General features: G+C 39.4%; 1 protein-coding gene across 1 annotated transcript in view; it reads left to right on the forward strand.

Moving 5' to 3' along the window:
- The window catches only part of Ror (tyrosine-protein kinase transmembrane receptor Ror), a 359,630-nt gene that overhangs the window by 282,248 nt on the left and 61,704 nt on the right, over nucleotides 1-15,678 (forward strand). The window contains exon 2 of the mRNA XM_078181083.1: nucleotides 10,872-10,965. Within this exon, the coding sequence (XP_078037209.1) occupies nucleotides 10,872-10,965 (94 nt within the window). The remainder of the gene's footprint in view (nucleotides 1-10,871; nucleotides 10,966-15,678) is intronic.

Raw genomic sequence — 15,678 nt, forward strand, 5'->3', positions numbered from 1 at the left:
CAAATATTTATAATTTACAATATTTAATATGTATTACAGATATTTAATATTTACTACAAGTATTTAATACTAATATTTAATATTTATTTACAAATGTTTAAAATTAATCAAAGTAACCCTACATTTAACACCTATAATAATCTCACCCCCTTCTCAACAAATCAATTTTTATTTAGAAACTCAAGTACTGTTAGGGAGGATTTATTAAACGCCAATTAAAAAATAATTTCAACCGCAAGCACTGTTCACCGTTGTTCACAAATTAATTTACAATTTACAAAGCATGCCCCAGAACACTATAATGTTCGTAGCACTCGAATTTACGATGATCGAGTGAACGAATTCGTTTCGGTCGCAGGCGGTTCGAAAGCGGTGTTCGCGGGCGTCGAATAAACTGTTAAATAAACAACGATAAAAGCGAGTATAAATATTTAAATCGAAATTACCGAGCGGCCACGTGACGGCGCGTTTATTTCTGGCAAGGAAGTTCCCGGCGGTGTTCGGGCAGAAAATTTCAGATTCCCGGCACGGTTTTTCGCTTATTGTCCGACGTATCATTTCCTTGGCCAACAGCTGCGCCTTCTGTCGCCAGGCTTTCCCCGGCAGCCAATGCAACTAGTCGGCAAACACGGCGCGAGCATTCGCTGTCAGCAGTAAAAGGAACCATCGGCTATAATGAGGAGACCCGCAGAAGGGACCGCCGCCATTATAATTGAAAGCCGCCCCTAAATTTTCCGCAGACCTCCGAGACCCTGTCGAAAATAAAAAGACGCCGGGTGTCCCGGCTTTGTCCGCCGCGTGAAATATCGATGGAACACTTATTGTGACACTTCAATGAACCCATAGAATCGCTCCGCTGTTAAGTAGCTGTCTACGAGACGTATATGCACCGTGGGACTACGGTTATGCCAGCACTCGGCATACCTCGCGCACTTCGGACGATATTCCGGGTTATAGCGCGTCGAACACGTTCACTCTATAAGTTAATATTTACTGTCTAAATTACCTATCAAATCACCGTGCAAATAACAATGCCAATAGAATATATTGAATTGTATTTTTTAATATGGTTTAGAATATCGTGATTAATTGTATCATGTACTGTGTGTAATCATATGTGGTAAGCGTATGGTACTGTAACTGTACTCATAATGATCCATAATAAGCCATAATAATTTGTAATAATTCATAATAGTAGCAGAAATTGATATCTATTAATATATATTAATATTTAACAAAGGATCAAAAAGAGGATCACGATGAAAGCTGCTGATGAGCTGCCACTGTAAAATATACTAACATAACAATAAACTAGCATAAAAATGTGCCAATAGAAAAGTACATCAACAGAAAAATATACTAACGATAAATCCATACTAACAATCGTCTCGAATAATACACTAACACGTCCGAGAAAGAATTCATTTAGAACGTCCTCCGACTTATACATCCTACTTGACATCGACCATCCGCTAATTTCGCTCGATTATGGCGTCGCCGGTGAAAAAAGAACGTCCTAGGGAAATGTTTTGTTATACGAGAAATTTACTACAGCGTTTCATCCAGACAATGCGGAGCGGAAGATTTATGCCGAGGCTCGTCGCGAGTAAGTACGCTCCTATCCAGCGGAAAATGGACCAATAAGAGGTCCATTAAGTTACAAGCCGAGTCGCCATTGTTGTTACGAGTGGGTTTACGTTTAACGTGGAACAGACAATGCTGTCCATTCATGCCAAGAATAGATCCCGTCCAAATCTTTGCTCTAGACTTTATCAGACCACCCTGTATAATGCAGCGATATCCTACGGTCTACGTTTCCCGGGGAGTACGCGTTTCCGGTTGATCCCCTTACCCTCGGACACACTGTTTTAATCGCGCTCTTCGAAATACTTTTCCAAATCAGTGCATCGCGCGCGCTGTACGAGGGAAATAGCAATCTCGATGGAGCGAGAGATGTAACTGTCAAGCATCTTTAATAAAATGTATAGTACATGATAGTAAAAAAATATATATATAAATGTATAAGTAATTATGTGTAAATAAATATATAAATCATCGTATAGAGATACATAAGTAATTCTAGAAATAAATATATAAATAGATAAAACATATATAAGTATATAATAATATTGTGAATTACAGAATTGATAAAATAAAAATCATACCTCTTTATTCAATAACATAAATCCAAAAATTCGCCACAATAATCAAAGACTCACTGTACAATGTTACTAAAAATAGAGAAACCGTTTCTAAATTTTGAGGAATGCTATATTCATTATTAAAAAGCATAATCTTCGCGAAGGGGTGGCAACGTCTCCTGTCTTGACGAGCACTCTCTTTGAAAACAACTAACTAATTGACCTATTAGTAAAATAATTATAAAGATCACTATAGAAAGCCTGTCTAAAGATTACTGTAATATAGGAGAGATTTTGAACGGCGCTGTATATTTTCCGGTGGCAAAATGGTAAATAGCAGCACGAGACGTCTGAAAATCTGACCGCGTGAACCACTTTCGCGGTGCGCATCGCCGTGAAATTATTTCGGAGCAGACACACGCGGGGAAAATGGAAAACACTCCGGGGGGGTTGGAGGTTGAACCAGGCAAGGCAACGCGGGAACGAGCGCGCGAGCGAGCGACGTAGGGCGGGTTTTAAAAGGCAAGCGTTTTAAATCCTTGCAGCATTCATTATTCTGTCGTGTGCACTTTTTCTCTGCGCAGTTCTTTTCGCTCGCTACCCCTTTTTGCCCATGGGTTTTTCAGATTTTTCCGCGGCGGAACGACACGTACCGGCGAGCCCGAACGCGTTCCGAACGGCGAATATTATCCGGCTAAATGAAGATTATGTCTCCCACGGATTTGCCGGCTTTTCGTCCGGCTGCCCGGTTTCTGCAATTTTTATTCCCATCGCCCCCCCCCCCCCCCCCCCCCCCTTAAGAGCGGAGAGTTTTTGCGGCCGCAAGGACAGCTCTCGTTTGCCCTCTTCTCTCCGCGATATTTACGATGCATTCATTTAATTAAACACCCTCGCCCCTTTGAAATATTAGAACTGCCGCTGTTTGTACCGAACGAACCCAATTAGAATTAACGCAATTAGATTCGTAATATATCGTAAATGTATGAGGTATGTTTTGTTAATTTTAATGTTGTTACTTAGGTTTTGGGTTTTATAGTGGCAGCGATGAATTTTGTAGAATGTATATAAATATATATAAAATGTAGAATATATATTTCTATTCATAGAATATAGAATGTGCAGAATACAGAATATAGAGTATAGAATATATAGACTATAGAATATAGAATGTGCAGAATACAGAATATTGAGTATAGAATATATAGACTATAGAATATAGAATGTGCAGAATACAGAATATAGAGTATAGAATATATAGACTATAGAATATAGAATGTATTAAATATAGAATACATAGACTATAGAATATATAGAATATAGAATATATAGAAAATAAAATATATAGAATATAGAGACTAACAATTTACAAATAACAATAGACAAAAAAAGATACAGAATTTATTTAGTAATATATACAAACGTGACGAATATTAATAATATGTAAAAAACTATACACACTTTCAATAATCGGAATATTCAAACATTAATAGCTACTTAATCGCAGCGCTAACTGCGTTCGAATAAGCAATTATTAAAAATGATCGCTTCACGAGATAGCCAATGAAATATTCCAATATAATAAATCGTTTACTTGAAATTAGAGACGATGTTCGCAAAACTAATAGCGTGAAGTAAAATGCATGAAAAGCGAAAAAGCTCGACGAAAATGGTTCATTATAAATGGATTCGTCCCGCGTTTAAAAATGAAAGAGACTTTTTGCTTGACAAGGGATGAAATGTTATAATAATGAATAGATTTGTCGAAAGAGGATTCCGCGGATTTGGTATGAATTTTTACGGATTAACGTACGAAAGGATTATTTTCACCTGGAAATTCGAAGCTGTTCGTCATTCATACGTAAAAGACTTTGAATGGGATGAAAATTTCAACGTTTATCGACTTTGTTACGACATTTATTCAACGTTTCGTATTTATTCACAGATAATTGCACTCGTACATACGCGGCTGTATTTTCAAAGTAATGAGTTTAAATCGTCCAGAAATATAAATTTTAGGCGAAACAAAACATTTTTACATCACCTACAAGCAAAAAGGTATTCTTTATCAATTGTAGGACGAATTAAAACGATCTCCATCGATTATAAGACGAATTAAAATGATGACCATCGATTATAAGTCGAATTAAAATTGCCTACATCAATTATAAGTCGAAATAAAACTGTTCGAGTCAACTGCAAACCAGATAAAAATTGCACCAACTGCAAACAACTAAAACCATCTTTCTTCAACAATTTGAACACCTCAAGATCGATCTACTTCAACCGCATAACCTGCAACCTTAACAAATCAGCTTCTCAAAAGACATTTTCCGCAACCCCCAAGAGAACCACCGTATCTAAACCAATAAAACATCCCCAAGTCCAATCGATACGACGAACTAACATCATTATCCTAAAAAACGCGTCATCTGTTCACGATTAAAATCCGTCGGCGACCATAATCTCCTAGAAGTGGCGACGGGGTGTGAGTGGCGCAGTCCCGAGGAGCAAGATAGACGTTGAATTTCTTGGTAGGTGGACGTGCGCTAGGCAACAAAGAGCGGCCATAATGGAATCGACAAACAGCCGTAGCTGATTCAGGCGAAACAAGACGTCCCAGGGCACAATGGGGCGCCACGATATCTGAATTCCGGCGAAACAACAGGACGTAAGAGCCTGGGACTGGGACAGCTCGGTCTTCGAAACCCGGGGATCACCGTTGTCCGTCGGCGGTGTTTTTCGTTCGCCAGGGTCCGGGTCGCAGTTAGCATCGGCGACCGGGAACTTTTCCGGCCGGTACTTGGCAATTAAATGCCGAGGAGGAGCGGTCCTACGTCCGCAGGGAGAGCCCGGATAACACGCGAAAGGAAGCCGCAACAGTGGACCCGGGGAGGAAACTTTCGCCGATCTCCAGGGGGTATTTTCATCGGTCGGCTCTGGCCCGGACAGTTTCCTCGGGCTTCTTCGACAACTCTGGCCACCGGCCCGTGCTGTTTGAGTTCCGTTGTTCAGCAACAAGCGCAAATATGCAGCCACGATCGCGATGGACAGCCGCCGATCGCTTCTAATTGCTCGCCGGCGCGTCTGCGGAACGAGGACTCGCCGGGATAGGTGTCGGTGTTTTATTTATTTATTCATTTATTCAGTCATTTATCAATTCGCTTGTTTGTTTGTTTATTCACTCATTTACATAGTCATGTATTTATTCATCTATTTGTTTACGTTTCTTTTTTAAAGAATTAGACCACTGGAGCGAGTGGAACAGTTGAGTACATTAACGAGACGAATAGTAAAATGAACTATTTTAGATGTATTAGTGTATTTATTATTATGTTTTAGTAGATTTGTTATATTATTATTATTATGCTTTGTATAATGTACTATAAAAGCATATATATTATATATATATATATATATATATATATATAATATATATTTTTTACATTATACATTACTCTATTTATATCCTGAATAAAGAACGTCATTATAAGTTGCCATTTCTTCAAGGTAATTTCAGCTCGTAATTTATAATACTAAGCTAGTCCAACAAACTAAGAATTTCTACCCTAACCTCAACAAGAGTCTTACCTTTAAGAGGTAAACAAGTTTGTTATAATTAAAATATTGTTGTATTTCTAAAGATAAACATATTAATGCCGCAAGTCACTCCGCGTCACATTTTGCAGGCATGCGGAATCGAGACTAAATAAATTCGTTATTTAATTTTAGAGGATATTTTGTTATAATACAGAAAAATGATGGCCGTTATCGCGCGAAGCGATCGACGTAATTGAACGGAATGCTCGAATGATAAATTCGGCGTCGTTTATTTTATCGTCAATTGGTGTCCACGTTAACAAGTCACTCCGAAACCCGGCGGAAATATCTCGCGGCCTGGTAATTTAAACGGTGCACATCGTAGGATTCAGTTGACAAGAAACATTTGCACCGGTTTTTATTTATTCGACGCTCGAGACTGGTTACATTTTTATCTTGTTTCCCTTCTCTTTATCCCTCGAATTTTGTCCACTCCCGTGACACGCTGGCGGCATTTAAATCGCCGAAAAATGCCTGGGATTTGTTATCCACGTCTGGTGACATCGATAACGATCCTCTCCGTCTATGTATATACGCTGTGACACAATGAGAAACATAAACCGCTTTCCCACCTTGTCCCGGCGTTAACAATCGATTGATTTTGACGCCCCTGTGCGTTTCTAATTGGAGTTTCGTTTGTGACCATCCCATAGTACAACAATTATCAAATTATTTATATACAACTATCAGATATCGTTATTTATCTAGTTATAATTTATACTATTTCGATCCGGCTAGTTTTTAATAAAATTTTTGTTACCCAGAATTGTTGTATTACCGATACAAAATTATTAACCCTTCGCACTCGGTTGGCGACTCTCAGGCACCGCTAAAATTACTATATCACGTTCTAAAATAATTTTTATATTCTTATTATACAGAATAATTATTTTAGATTTATGGTTCAAATGTATTGGAGCGCAAATTGTTGAGCAAAGATTCCACGAGATTTTCTAGCAAATAAAATTCGAAATATAAAGCTCGAGATCTCCGGTGGTCAGGTGAATAGAAAATGGCGCGCGGCGACCGCCGGGCGTTCAAACGTCGAGCAATATTGGACGAAGATGAAATATTAATTGAGCTCGAAATCAAACAAAAAACGAACCCAAAGTGCTCGCGACTGGAGCAAATGTTTGCGACTCGATTTAATAGTTTCCGCGGCGCGCTCTGTTTTCGACGGACGGACGGACGGACGGAGGTTTCATTTTATAAAATCGAGCGGTGACTGCGACGGGGCGACGGGGCGACGGGTCGGGCCTGGCCCGGGCCGCGTTACGTTTTTTTAATTACCCACGCGACATTAATCACACGCCGGGTAACGGAAAGAGAACGGTCTACAAAGGAAACCACTTTCGCAAAATTAAATTCTCATTTCGGCGAGCAGTGCTCTCTCGCCGGGCCGCGAGAGCCGCGCCGTTTAATTCGCCGAAAAATCGTTCCCGCGGCTTTTACAGGGCAACAAAAGCAACGGCTGTACGAGAAACGGCACGCACCAACACCGACACGCGGCACGCGGCGGCGGACAAACACCGGTTCCTCTCGCTCGCGCACCGAAAATAAATACAAACAAAAAGAAACACCGGGGGAGTAGAATAGCGTTCGATTTTATTGGCCGTCTCCCGAATACGTGTTACGCGCGCCCACCCCGTTTGCCGACGTACACTCTCGGGATTCCGCCGCCCCCCGCGGTATCCACCGACGATACGGCATCATACAGGGTGTCTGCTTTATCGAAGGCAACAACACTTGTCCGGAATGGGGGCTCGCGGAAACAGAAACCCGCGAACGGATCCCGAGGAGACTGATCGGTTTTTGAAACGCGCGCGCGATTTATTTATTCTTTTTTTTTTTGTCCAACGGCGATCCGTCACCCGCCCTGCGAATACCAGCCGATTCGTGCCCGACGGATTTTTTTTAACGGTGGTCGTCCCGGTAAAGGTTTCTTCGGGGATCGGAAGAGTTATGGGATTTTTTTAATAGGCCCCAATACGGCGCGACGAATTTTTTGGGGAAAAACATTCTAGCGTTTCGTTTCGATGTACAGTCTCTGAATGTTTCTCGTGAGAAGTTTCTTTATTGTTTTAGCGAATACTTGGTGATACTCTATAAATCCTACTGTAATTAGTGGACGATCGAACGATTTGATCGTTTCATGCGTTTATGGCAAAGATAAGTAACGATTTAGAGCAGTGGAAATGTTAGAGCGAGCTAAGAACGACGGTGTATTAATTTGAATATTGTAAGATAATTAAATTTTGCGAAAAGACTGTGATATTGTCAAATTTGTTTATATCAGAATAACTCTGTCCATGATAAATTTGAACAAGTTTCCATCGAATACGGTAATTTATATAAAATGAAAATACTGTGGATCGGCGAAGACCTGTTGTTCGTTCGGTTTTCTTTTAAAACGGGTATTTTAGTATTGTGGCCGGTTACAACGGGTTTTACAGGAGCCCGAATGCTTTGTTCCGGCATTTCGGCTTTTGTGCCGATCTAATTGTTCGTTGTTGTATATATGCCGACGGTTTTATTCCGTACCTTCCAATTATTTGCGGATTTTTAGGTGTTTGTAACGCGTCCGTGTTCCACGAAATTGGAAAAACACGGTGTACGAAAAAATCGCATGCGGAAACAATGCTGTCGAATTCGATTGAATTAGGATAGAATGAGAATAGAATTGTGGTAGAATTAGGATAGAATTAGGATAAAATTAAAAGATAGCATTACAGTCGAATTGTAGTAGAATTAGTATAAAATTACAGTTGAATTGTTTTAGAATTTGAATATAATTAGGATAGAATTGCAGACGAATTGGGGTAGAATTAGGATAAAATAATATTTATTACACGACAATCTCTTCTTCAACGCTTAAACATTAATAACAGATATCAGAGTTTCGTTTGACAGACCATGTCCAAAATCTCCACCCCTTGTCTGTCACGATATTACAGGTGAAGGGGTGAAATCTTAATATAACCTGTGGAAGTCGAAAACGCGATAGAGACCCTTATCCGAGGTTCCCCTGCAACTGCATCAACGAATATCGTTCCGGAGAAGCCATCAACGATGTTTCATGCATGCAATCCTGGCCGATCGCAGAAGCGGCAACCCTCTCCCACACCCCCCAGACAAAGCTGGTCAATATTCCTCCATTTGGAATCCATAAAGTTCTTTCGTTTCCTGCCGGGAAGTTAAGAGGGGGCGCGAAAGCACGAAACCCGGAGGATTGCCGCGTCGGAAGAGGCAGGGAACTGCAAGTTTAAATTTGCACTTGGCACCTGATCGGCTGACGTTGCAGGAGACCGGCAGCCAAGAGGAATATGTATATATATATATATATCTATATCTATATATATGTATGTATATATGGAGGCGAGAAGGAGGGTCAAAGGGGACAGCAGGCGGTCCGGCGGAAGGGGGGCCAGGTATAATTCGCTCGATTATTTAATAGCTTGGCCTGACGCCTAGCTACAACATTGAGCAGCCTGGCCCCGACATTCTCCAGTTGCAATCTATATTAAAGCCTCCGCGGCGAATTGCTCATTAGCGGATTAACGAGGAGCATGATGCCAGCCTTAATTACAGTCTGCTGCGCGGTATGAATTATAAACAATAAATCACGAGGACCGCGTGTCACGGGCCCCGTCACAACTAGAAACACATGACTCGCGGTAGTGAAATTTATTAGGTCGCCGGGAGGGGTGAGATCGATCCTGATTATCGACGAGTACGATGCAATCGATATTAACCCTTCGAGCGGCAACCCTTGACACCGTTGAAATTATTCAGTCACGCTCCAAAATCATTTTTAAACTTAATATAGAAAGTTTAGATTTCAAAGATTGTTTAGTAGTGAAATTGTTGGTACGAGTTACAAGGATCAATTTTAATAGAAATACTATAAGCCAGAAGAATTACTGTAGATCTGTAGTTAAAATGGCATCGAATGCAAAGGGTTGAATCTTACTTTGTTCTTAATAATTTCCTCATAAAAACGATGGAATTTTTGTTTTCTGTATTTTTTAATTCATATTTATGCCTAGACTTTCATTCTTTTAGGTTATACGTCTAACCTGTCGCGTTGTTATAAGGTAAGGTTTAAGGGTGCATCAGTGTCACTTTAAACAAAGACACACACACCCATTAATTAATATATAGATGCTTCCTCGGTTATGACTGTTGTCTAAAAAAACACTTGCAAATCATCGACGAATATTATGATCAATCATCTAGACCATTTCCGAACCACGATATCACCATTACCTGGACCGAGTATGGTGGTCGAGATAATATGATCCTGACTTCATCCTGATCAACGTTATTAAGCCCCGTAACACGGCGCAGGGCATCGTCCAAAGCTCATAACTTAATCCAGATCGCCAGATCTGAGATCAAGATACGATCAAGTTCCCTATGCCATAGATCATGGCGTCGTCAATGAACAATGTATCACGATATAGACCAGATCAGTCCGCGACAGCTCATGGTGTAACTAGGATTACCGCTGTCGGTAGCCATGATCGAACTCGCTATCGTGATTCCTGATCCCATTGGCCAAGAAATATGCCCTCCCGAAATTGTCATCGCATATAGTATACTATATGTAGATTGCTATTAATTGAGAATTATGTAAAGGAAGCCCCTGCACCGCGAACCTTTGGTTCCAAGCCTCAACCCTTTGCACTCGACGCCAAATTTAAATTAAGAAACACTTTTCAATTTATTTATATTCAATATTATATAGTATATACTACATACTATATTTATTTATATTTATATACTATATCTATATAATATTTAATACGATTTAATTACAAATAGCTGAACGTTGAAAAGTCCTGCAGTATATAGTGTAAGAGCCTATGTTGACTTAGATTATTGTATTATGAAAATTATTATTGTTATTATTGTAATGAATATCATTATGATATTGTAAAGATCTATTGAAATGATGGTAGAATTACTCGGTTCCATAATTAGAAATTTCTTTCGTAATTCTGTGAAAGCAAACGTCCCCTGTATCTTAATCATTTATCCTACAGTATTCTACGTTTATTTATTAAACTTGTTTGTTCTTTGTAAATTCAACGTGCTCTTATATTAACAAGAAAATATTGTTTTTTTTTACAGATGGGAGAGCTGAAGAGGAAAATCTGGACACGGCTGTCCAGGATTATACAACTGACGAAGACTACAATGATCTTTTCGATGCTACTACCAATGGGTACGCCACTAATATATTGTCAATAAAACGTTAAAAATTGTTCGCTAATAGAATCATCAAACGAGATTAACTTTGTATATGTAGAATGGCAAGAAATAATTAAAGGATAAAAGGAATTCGCAAGTGACTCTAATCTTCTGCAATAGACGCGGAATATTTCTAGTTTGTAAATTCTATAAATTATAATTTGATTATGAAATGTTTAGATACAGCTTTTACAAACGAGATTAATTCTTTTGTAAATTATATTCACGTTTTAACCATTCAAATTGGTCCCTTCGCAGGCTTTATTCACCCTTTCGAAAATCAAATTCATCCCCTCGCAAATGAAAATCGATCGCCCTTTATTCCATTTAATACAAATTCCTATACTTATTTATAAAATAATATAAATTTATCCGCAATAAATCATCCTCCATAAATCTTTAGTAATATTGCAAATAATGTAAAATTTTAATAAAATACATCTTCGCTAAAATATCTAACAATTTAATTTGTTAGAGTACTATTTCCCTCATAAATCGTTAATAATATTTCTTTAACATAAGATATACCTTTAAATAAAACATATGTAAATAAAACACCTAATAATTTCATTTACAAACGAGTGAATAATATTCCCAAACTGTGAACATAACTTACAAAGAAAACAAATTCAGATCGAGAAAGAGATTAATATGATCCGCAACAGAGTTTTAATTCCAACATAAAGAAGATCATTGGCCATTGTCCCAAGTAGATCAGTGGCGCGCAATTAAACGAAAGCCCGCAACAAGATTAGCACGAGCGACGTCGACTTCGCCAGGAATTATAGTACGCCGGGGTCGCGAAATCAAATTTGATCAATCGGGGATGAGAAGCGAAATTAAAAACAGGGAGGAAGATATGACGTTCGGGAGGGGGGGACGGCGGGAGGAAAAACCAGGATTGACAGGGGCGAGGAGGGGAAAGATTTCATGGGTTCGTATGATGGAAAAGCGAGCCGGGGATGCCGCGGGGCTTAATAAGGAAGCGGCACGATTGGGTTCGATTCGAAAGCTAATAATGCCACTTCCCGTGCGTCGCGCAACTGCGAAGGCTTTAGGCGTGATTAAATTTGAATTCTCTCGTTCCTTCAGGACAGGCTAATTCGGAGAGGAAGCGGCGATAGGGCCAATCGAGATTCCAACGATCGGGTGCCTCTCCGTACCTCCGTCGTCTTCGATCTCGTTTATCGCGGGGAGAGTTTTCTTCCGAGCCGAGATTTCGGAAATGGAAAGATTTCGCTCGGGAAATGAAAACTCTTTAAACTAAATCGCCTGAGCTACCACTACAGGGGAAACAATTTCAATCTTAATCGCGATTACCTGTCCACTTTCTTCTTCCACCGGGAGAGATGCTGGTAAACGAGATCTTGAGGCCACCCTCTCGATAAATAAGCATTTGCTTTATTATGTAAAAAGGGTAACATTTGGCATACCATTTTCGTATCAAAGATACAGTAGTTTGATTATACAATTTTAGAAGAAAAGAAATCTCGTTTGCAGAATTTATTTTTAAAGACTTTAAATTCAGCGCGAAGAACATTACAGAAATTTTCAAATATTCGTCTGAAACGTTACTTAGTAATTAAAGGAGCGGTATGAAATTATAGTAGAAGATTAGTTTAGTGTATTTATACTTATTATTTTATCATGGTAGTGTTAATATATTTATAGCATGGCATACACCTTTTTTCCACTTTGTACAAAGAAATTCTAAAAGAGATAATAGATTTATAAAAATATAATGTTAATATAATAGTAAACTAGATTTATAAAATAAGGATATACTATAATAACTAAAAAATAAATAAAATGTACTATATTAAATCAAAGATAAATAAAATACACTATATTAGATCATAAATAAATAAAATATACTATACTAAATCAAAAATAAGTAAACTTTACCATACTGAATAAAGAATAAATAAAATATACTATACTAAATCAAAGATAAATAAAATATACTATACTAAATCAAAGATAAATAAAATATACTATATTAAACACTTAATACTACAGACACATTATACAATAACACGAAAACGTATAAAAATAAGAAAACACAATGGAGCGAGGAAAAGAAAGGTGTGCAACAACAACATTTACATGATCTACTTCGTCTCCTGACTTGAAATATTAGGATTGGCTTGAAAGTTCCGAGGCAGAAGCGCGCGTTGCCGATAAATCTTGTCGGATAACGAAACTTCGTGAGAATATTCGGAATAATTTCCGTGGCGGATGGTTCGTATCCGCGAAGAATTGATCTTCCACGATCCTTCGAGGGGATAAAGCCCGTGTCGCAACAACGTCTACCAGCATCTCTGTCAACTCCGCTCGACATCCCCCTTGCCGAAGGGGTTACAGGGAATTGGTCGGTGCATCAATATTAATGGAGCCACGTGGCGTTCGGGAATAATGCAGCCGGCTGGGAAGTCGTCGACCCGTGTGCATGCACGATATTGTAACCATAATGCGTTACTGCGATTGGTTACGACACGTAATTTCAATCGGGTTCGGCGCATTACCACGCCATTATGCGGCGACGTTGTACTGCTACGGGGGCTGGCCGTAGGCTAGACTTCAGAGGTCTCTCGCTTTCTTGCCGAGATCCTCGATACCACTGCCTTCGATACTCCATTATTATTATCTATTCAGTTGGCGAGTAATTTCGTAGCATTTTTATTTCCATTTCGTCGCGTCTTGTGCATTAATTGGCGGAGAGGGTGAGCTGTTCGAGAGACCTCTTCCGGCACTACGTGAATATTATACAATTTGCTTTCTCGAGTAGGTTCATTTCTAATGATTTTCCAGGCCTGGAAATTAGCATTTTGAGAGACGGAAGTTATATAAACTAATATAATAATTTAAAAGGTAGTTCAACTCTTAATGATCGAGTGCTCTAGGACGGAACCATTTGAAATGCAACTTTAAATTCTAGAGCTCTGCTACGGAGTCCTAGAGCGCACAGAGTAAATATCTTCGCCACTTCGAATCAATACTTTAACTTTTGTTACGCATATGTCAAACTCTATAATACAGTAGCTATCTATCTATATAGATTATATAATCGTTACTATCCACCTTGAAATAGAAGCGAAACTAGAAGAACGCAACCGAGCAACAATCCACAAAAATAGACAAACAAATCCCCAAAACGTACCCAGAGTTTCCCCTCCGCGAACATGGTCGCGACTCGGTCGTTTCAAAAACGAGGAATCGGCGACTCGCTAACGAAAATCCATCGCGCCGATTATAGCCGCGGGTTCCGCAGTCGAGAGAGAGATTCGTTGTCGTGTTCCTGGTACGACGAGGATGACACGACATCCGCGCGCGTTCGTCGGGCAAACAAACTCTATCCGCAGTGAGCCGACTTCGCGGCGATCGAACGCCTCTTCAATCATTTGCATGGCGACTTTAAAACGGTAGGGAGGCAGAGAAGGAGGCCGAAAGTGGCAGGGGCGGCGAGGCGAGCGACAAAACCGATCCCTCAGCCGAGGTTAAACGTTGCATTATTTATAGAAACCCCGCGAACGTCTAATCCCTGTCTGAGACGGTCTTCCGAGTGCTTAAAACTGCCGGCAGAAAAGGATGTGACGCAACACGGTGGGCGAATTTCTTGACGATTGTTGACGACTCGCCGGGGGCCCCTCCGATGTTTTAACACCTTTCGCTGGCCGGAGCGGCGGGGAACGGGGTCCGCGAGTCGGCTCGAACGGGTGTTGAACTTAATTATGCGTGGGTAACGGCCGGCACGCAGAGTGTTCCCGTGATTGGGCCTGACGAGCCTCTCCGCCGCCATTTTCGAGATTATCAATCATCGCCGGTGCTTATTGTTTCATAAGGTTGACTGCCCGCTTCGTCGGCTGCTTCGTCGACCGCGCTTTTCCATGGAAATTCGATGCTTTTCGCTAAGCGGCTGTGCTAGTTTCGAATTTTCGAATGTGTACGAACGTTTTTGTATTAACAATTTTTTTTGCACCCTTGGATATTAAGGAATTAAAGAAACAAGGAATTTAGACTAATCTGCAGTCTACTTTGTCAATACTTATGCAATTTATGTGTAATTGTATACTTGCACTTTACTTTTACTTGTACTTGTAATTGTACTTATATATAATAACGTATCAACAAGATTTTAGATATGTAATCACATTCATGCCTGCAATATTAATATGACTAAAAAATAACGATTTATGCATTTTACCGAATAGCGAATATAAGAAATATCCGTAAAGCGACGCGATTTTTAATAATTAATTAGAACATTAATCTCAGAACACTGTTTCGTGTAATCGATATTTAATAAAATTTTGTTTTCATATACGTGTAACCCAAGGTCCGATTTAAAATTATAACGAGAGGAGATTAGCCTTAATTCTGTGTTTTACGAATTCCTTAACCTTTTAGATACTACGCGCCACTATAGTGGCTTTCGCGAATGGCTCGTGCTTTACTCAATTGTTTTATTATTTATTAAAGCAAACAATTAAAGTAAAAGTGTGTATATACAATATATTAAGAAAAGAATATATGTTATTAGTACTATATATAGATATCCGGAAAAAATATATATTAAGAGAAAATCGTAATTTAGTTATGAAAAACTTCATTTGCGCAAAATCCTGCCGTATCTAAAAGGTTAATATCCAAGTGTGGAAGAATGATTGTTGATACATGAAAATGTTCG

Source organism: Augochlora pura, chromosome 5 (assembly GCF_028453695.1).
Source record: "Augochlora pura isolate Apur16 chromosome 5, APUR_v2.2.1, whole genome shotgun sequence".
NCBI lineage: Eukaryota > Metazoa > Arthropoda > Insecta > Hymenoptera > Halictidae > Augochlora > Augochlora pura.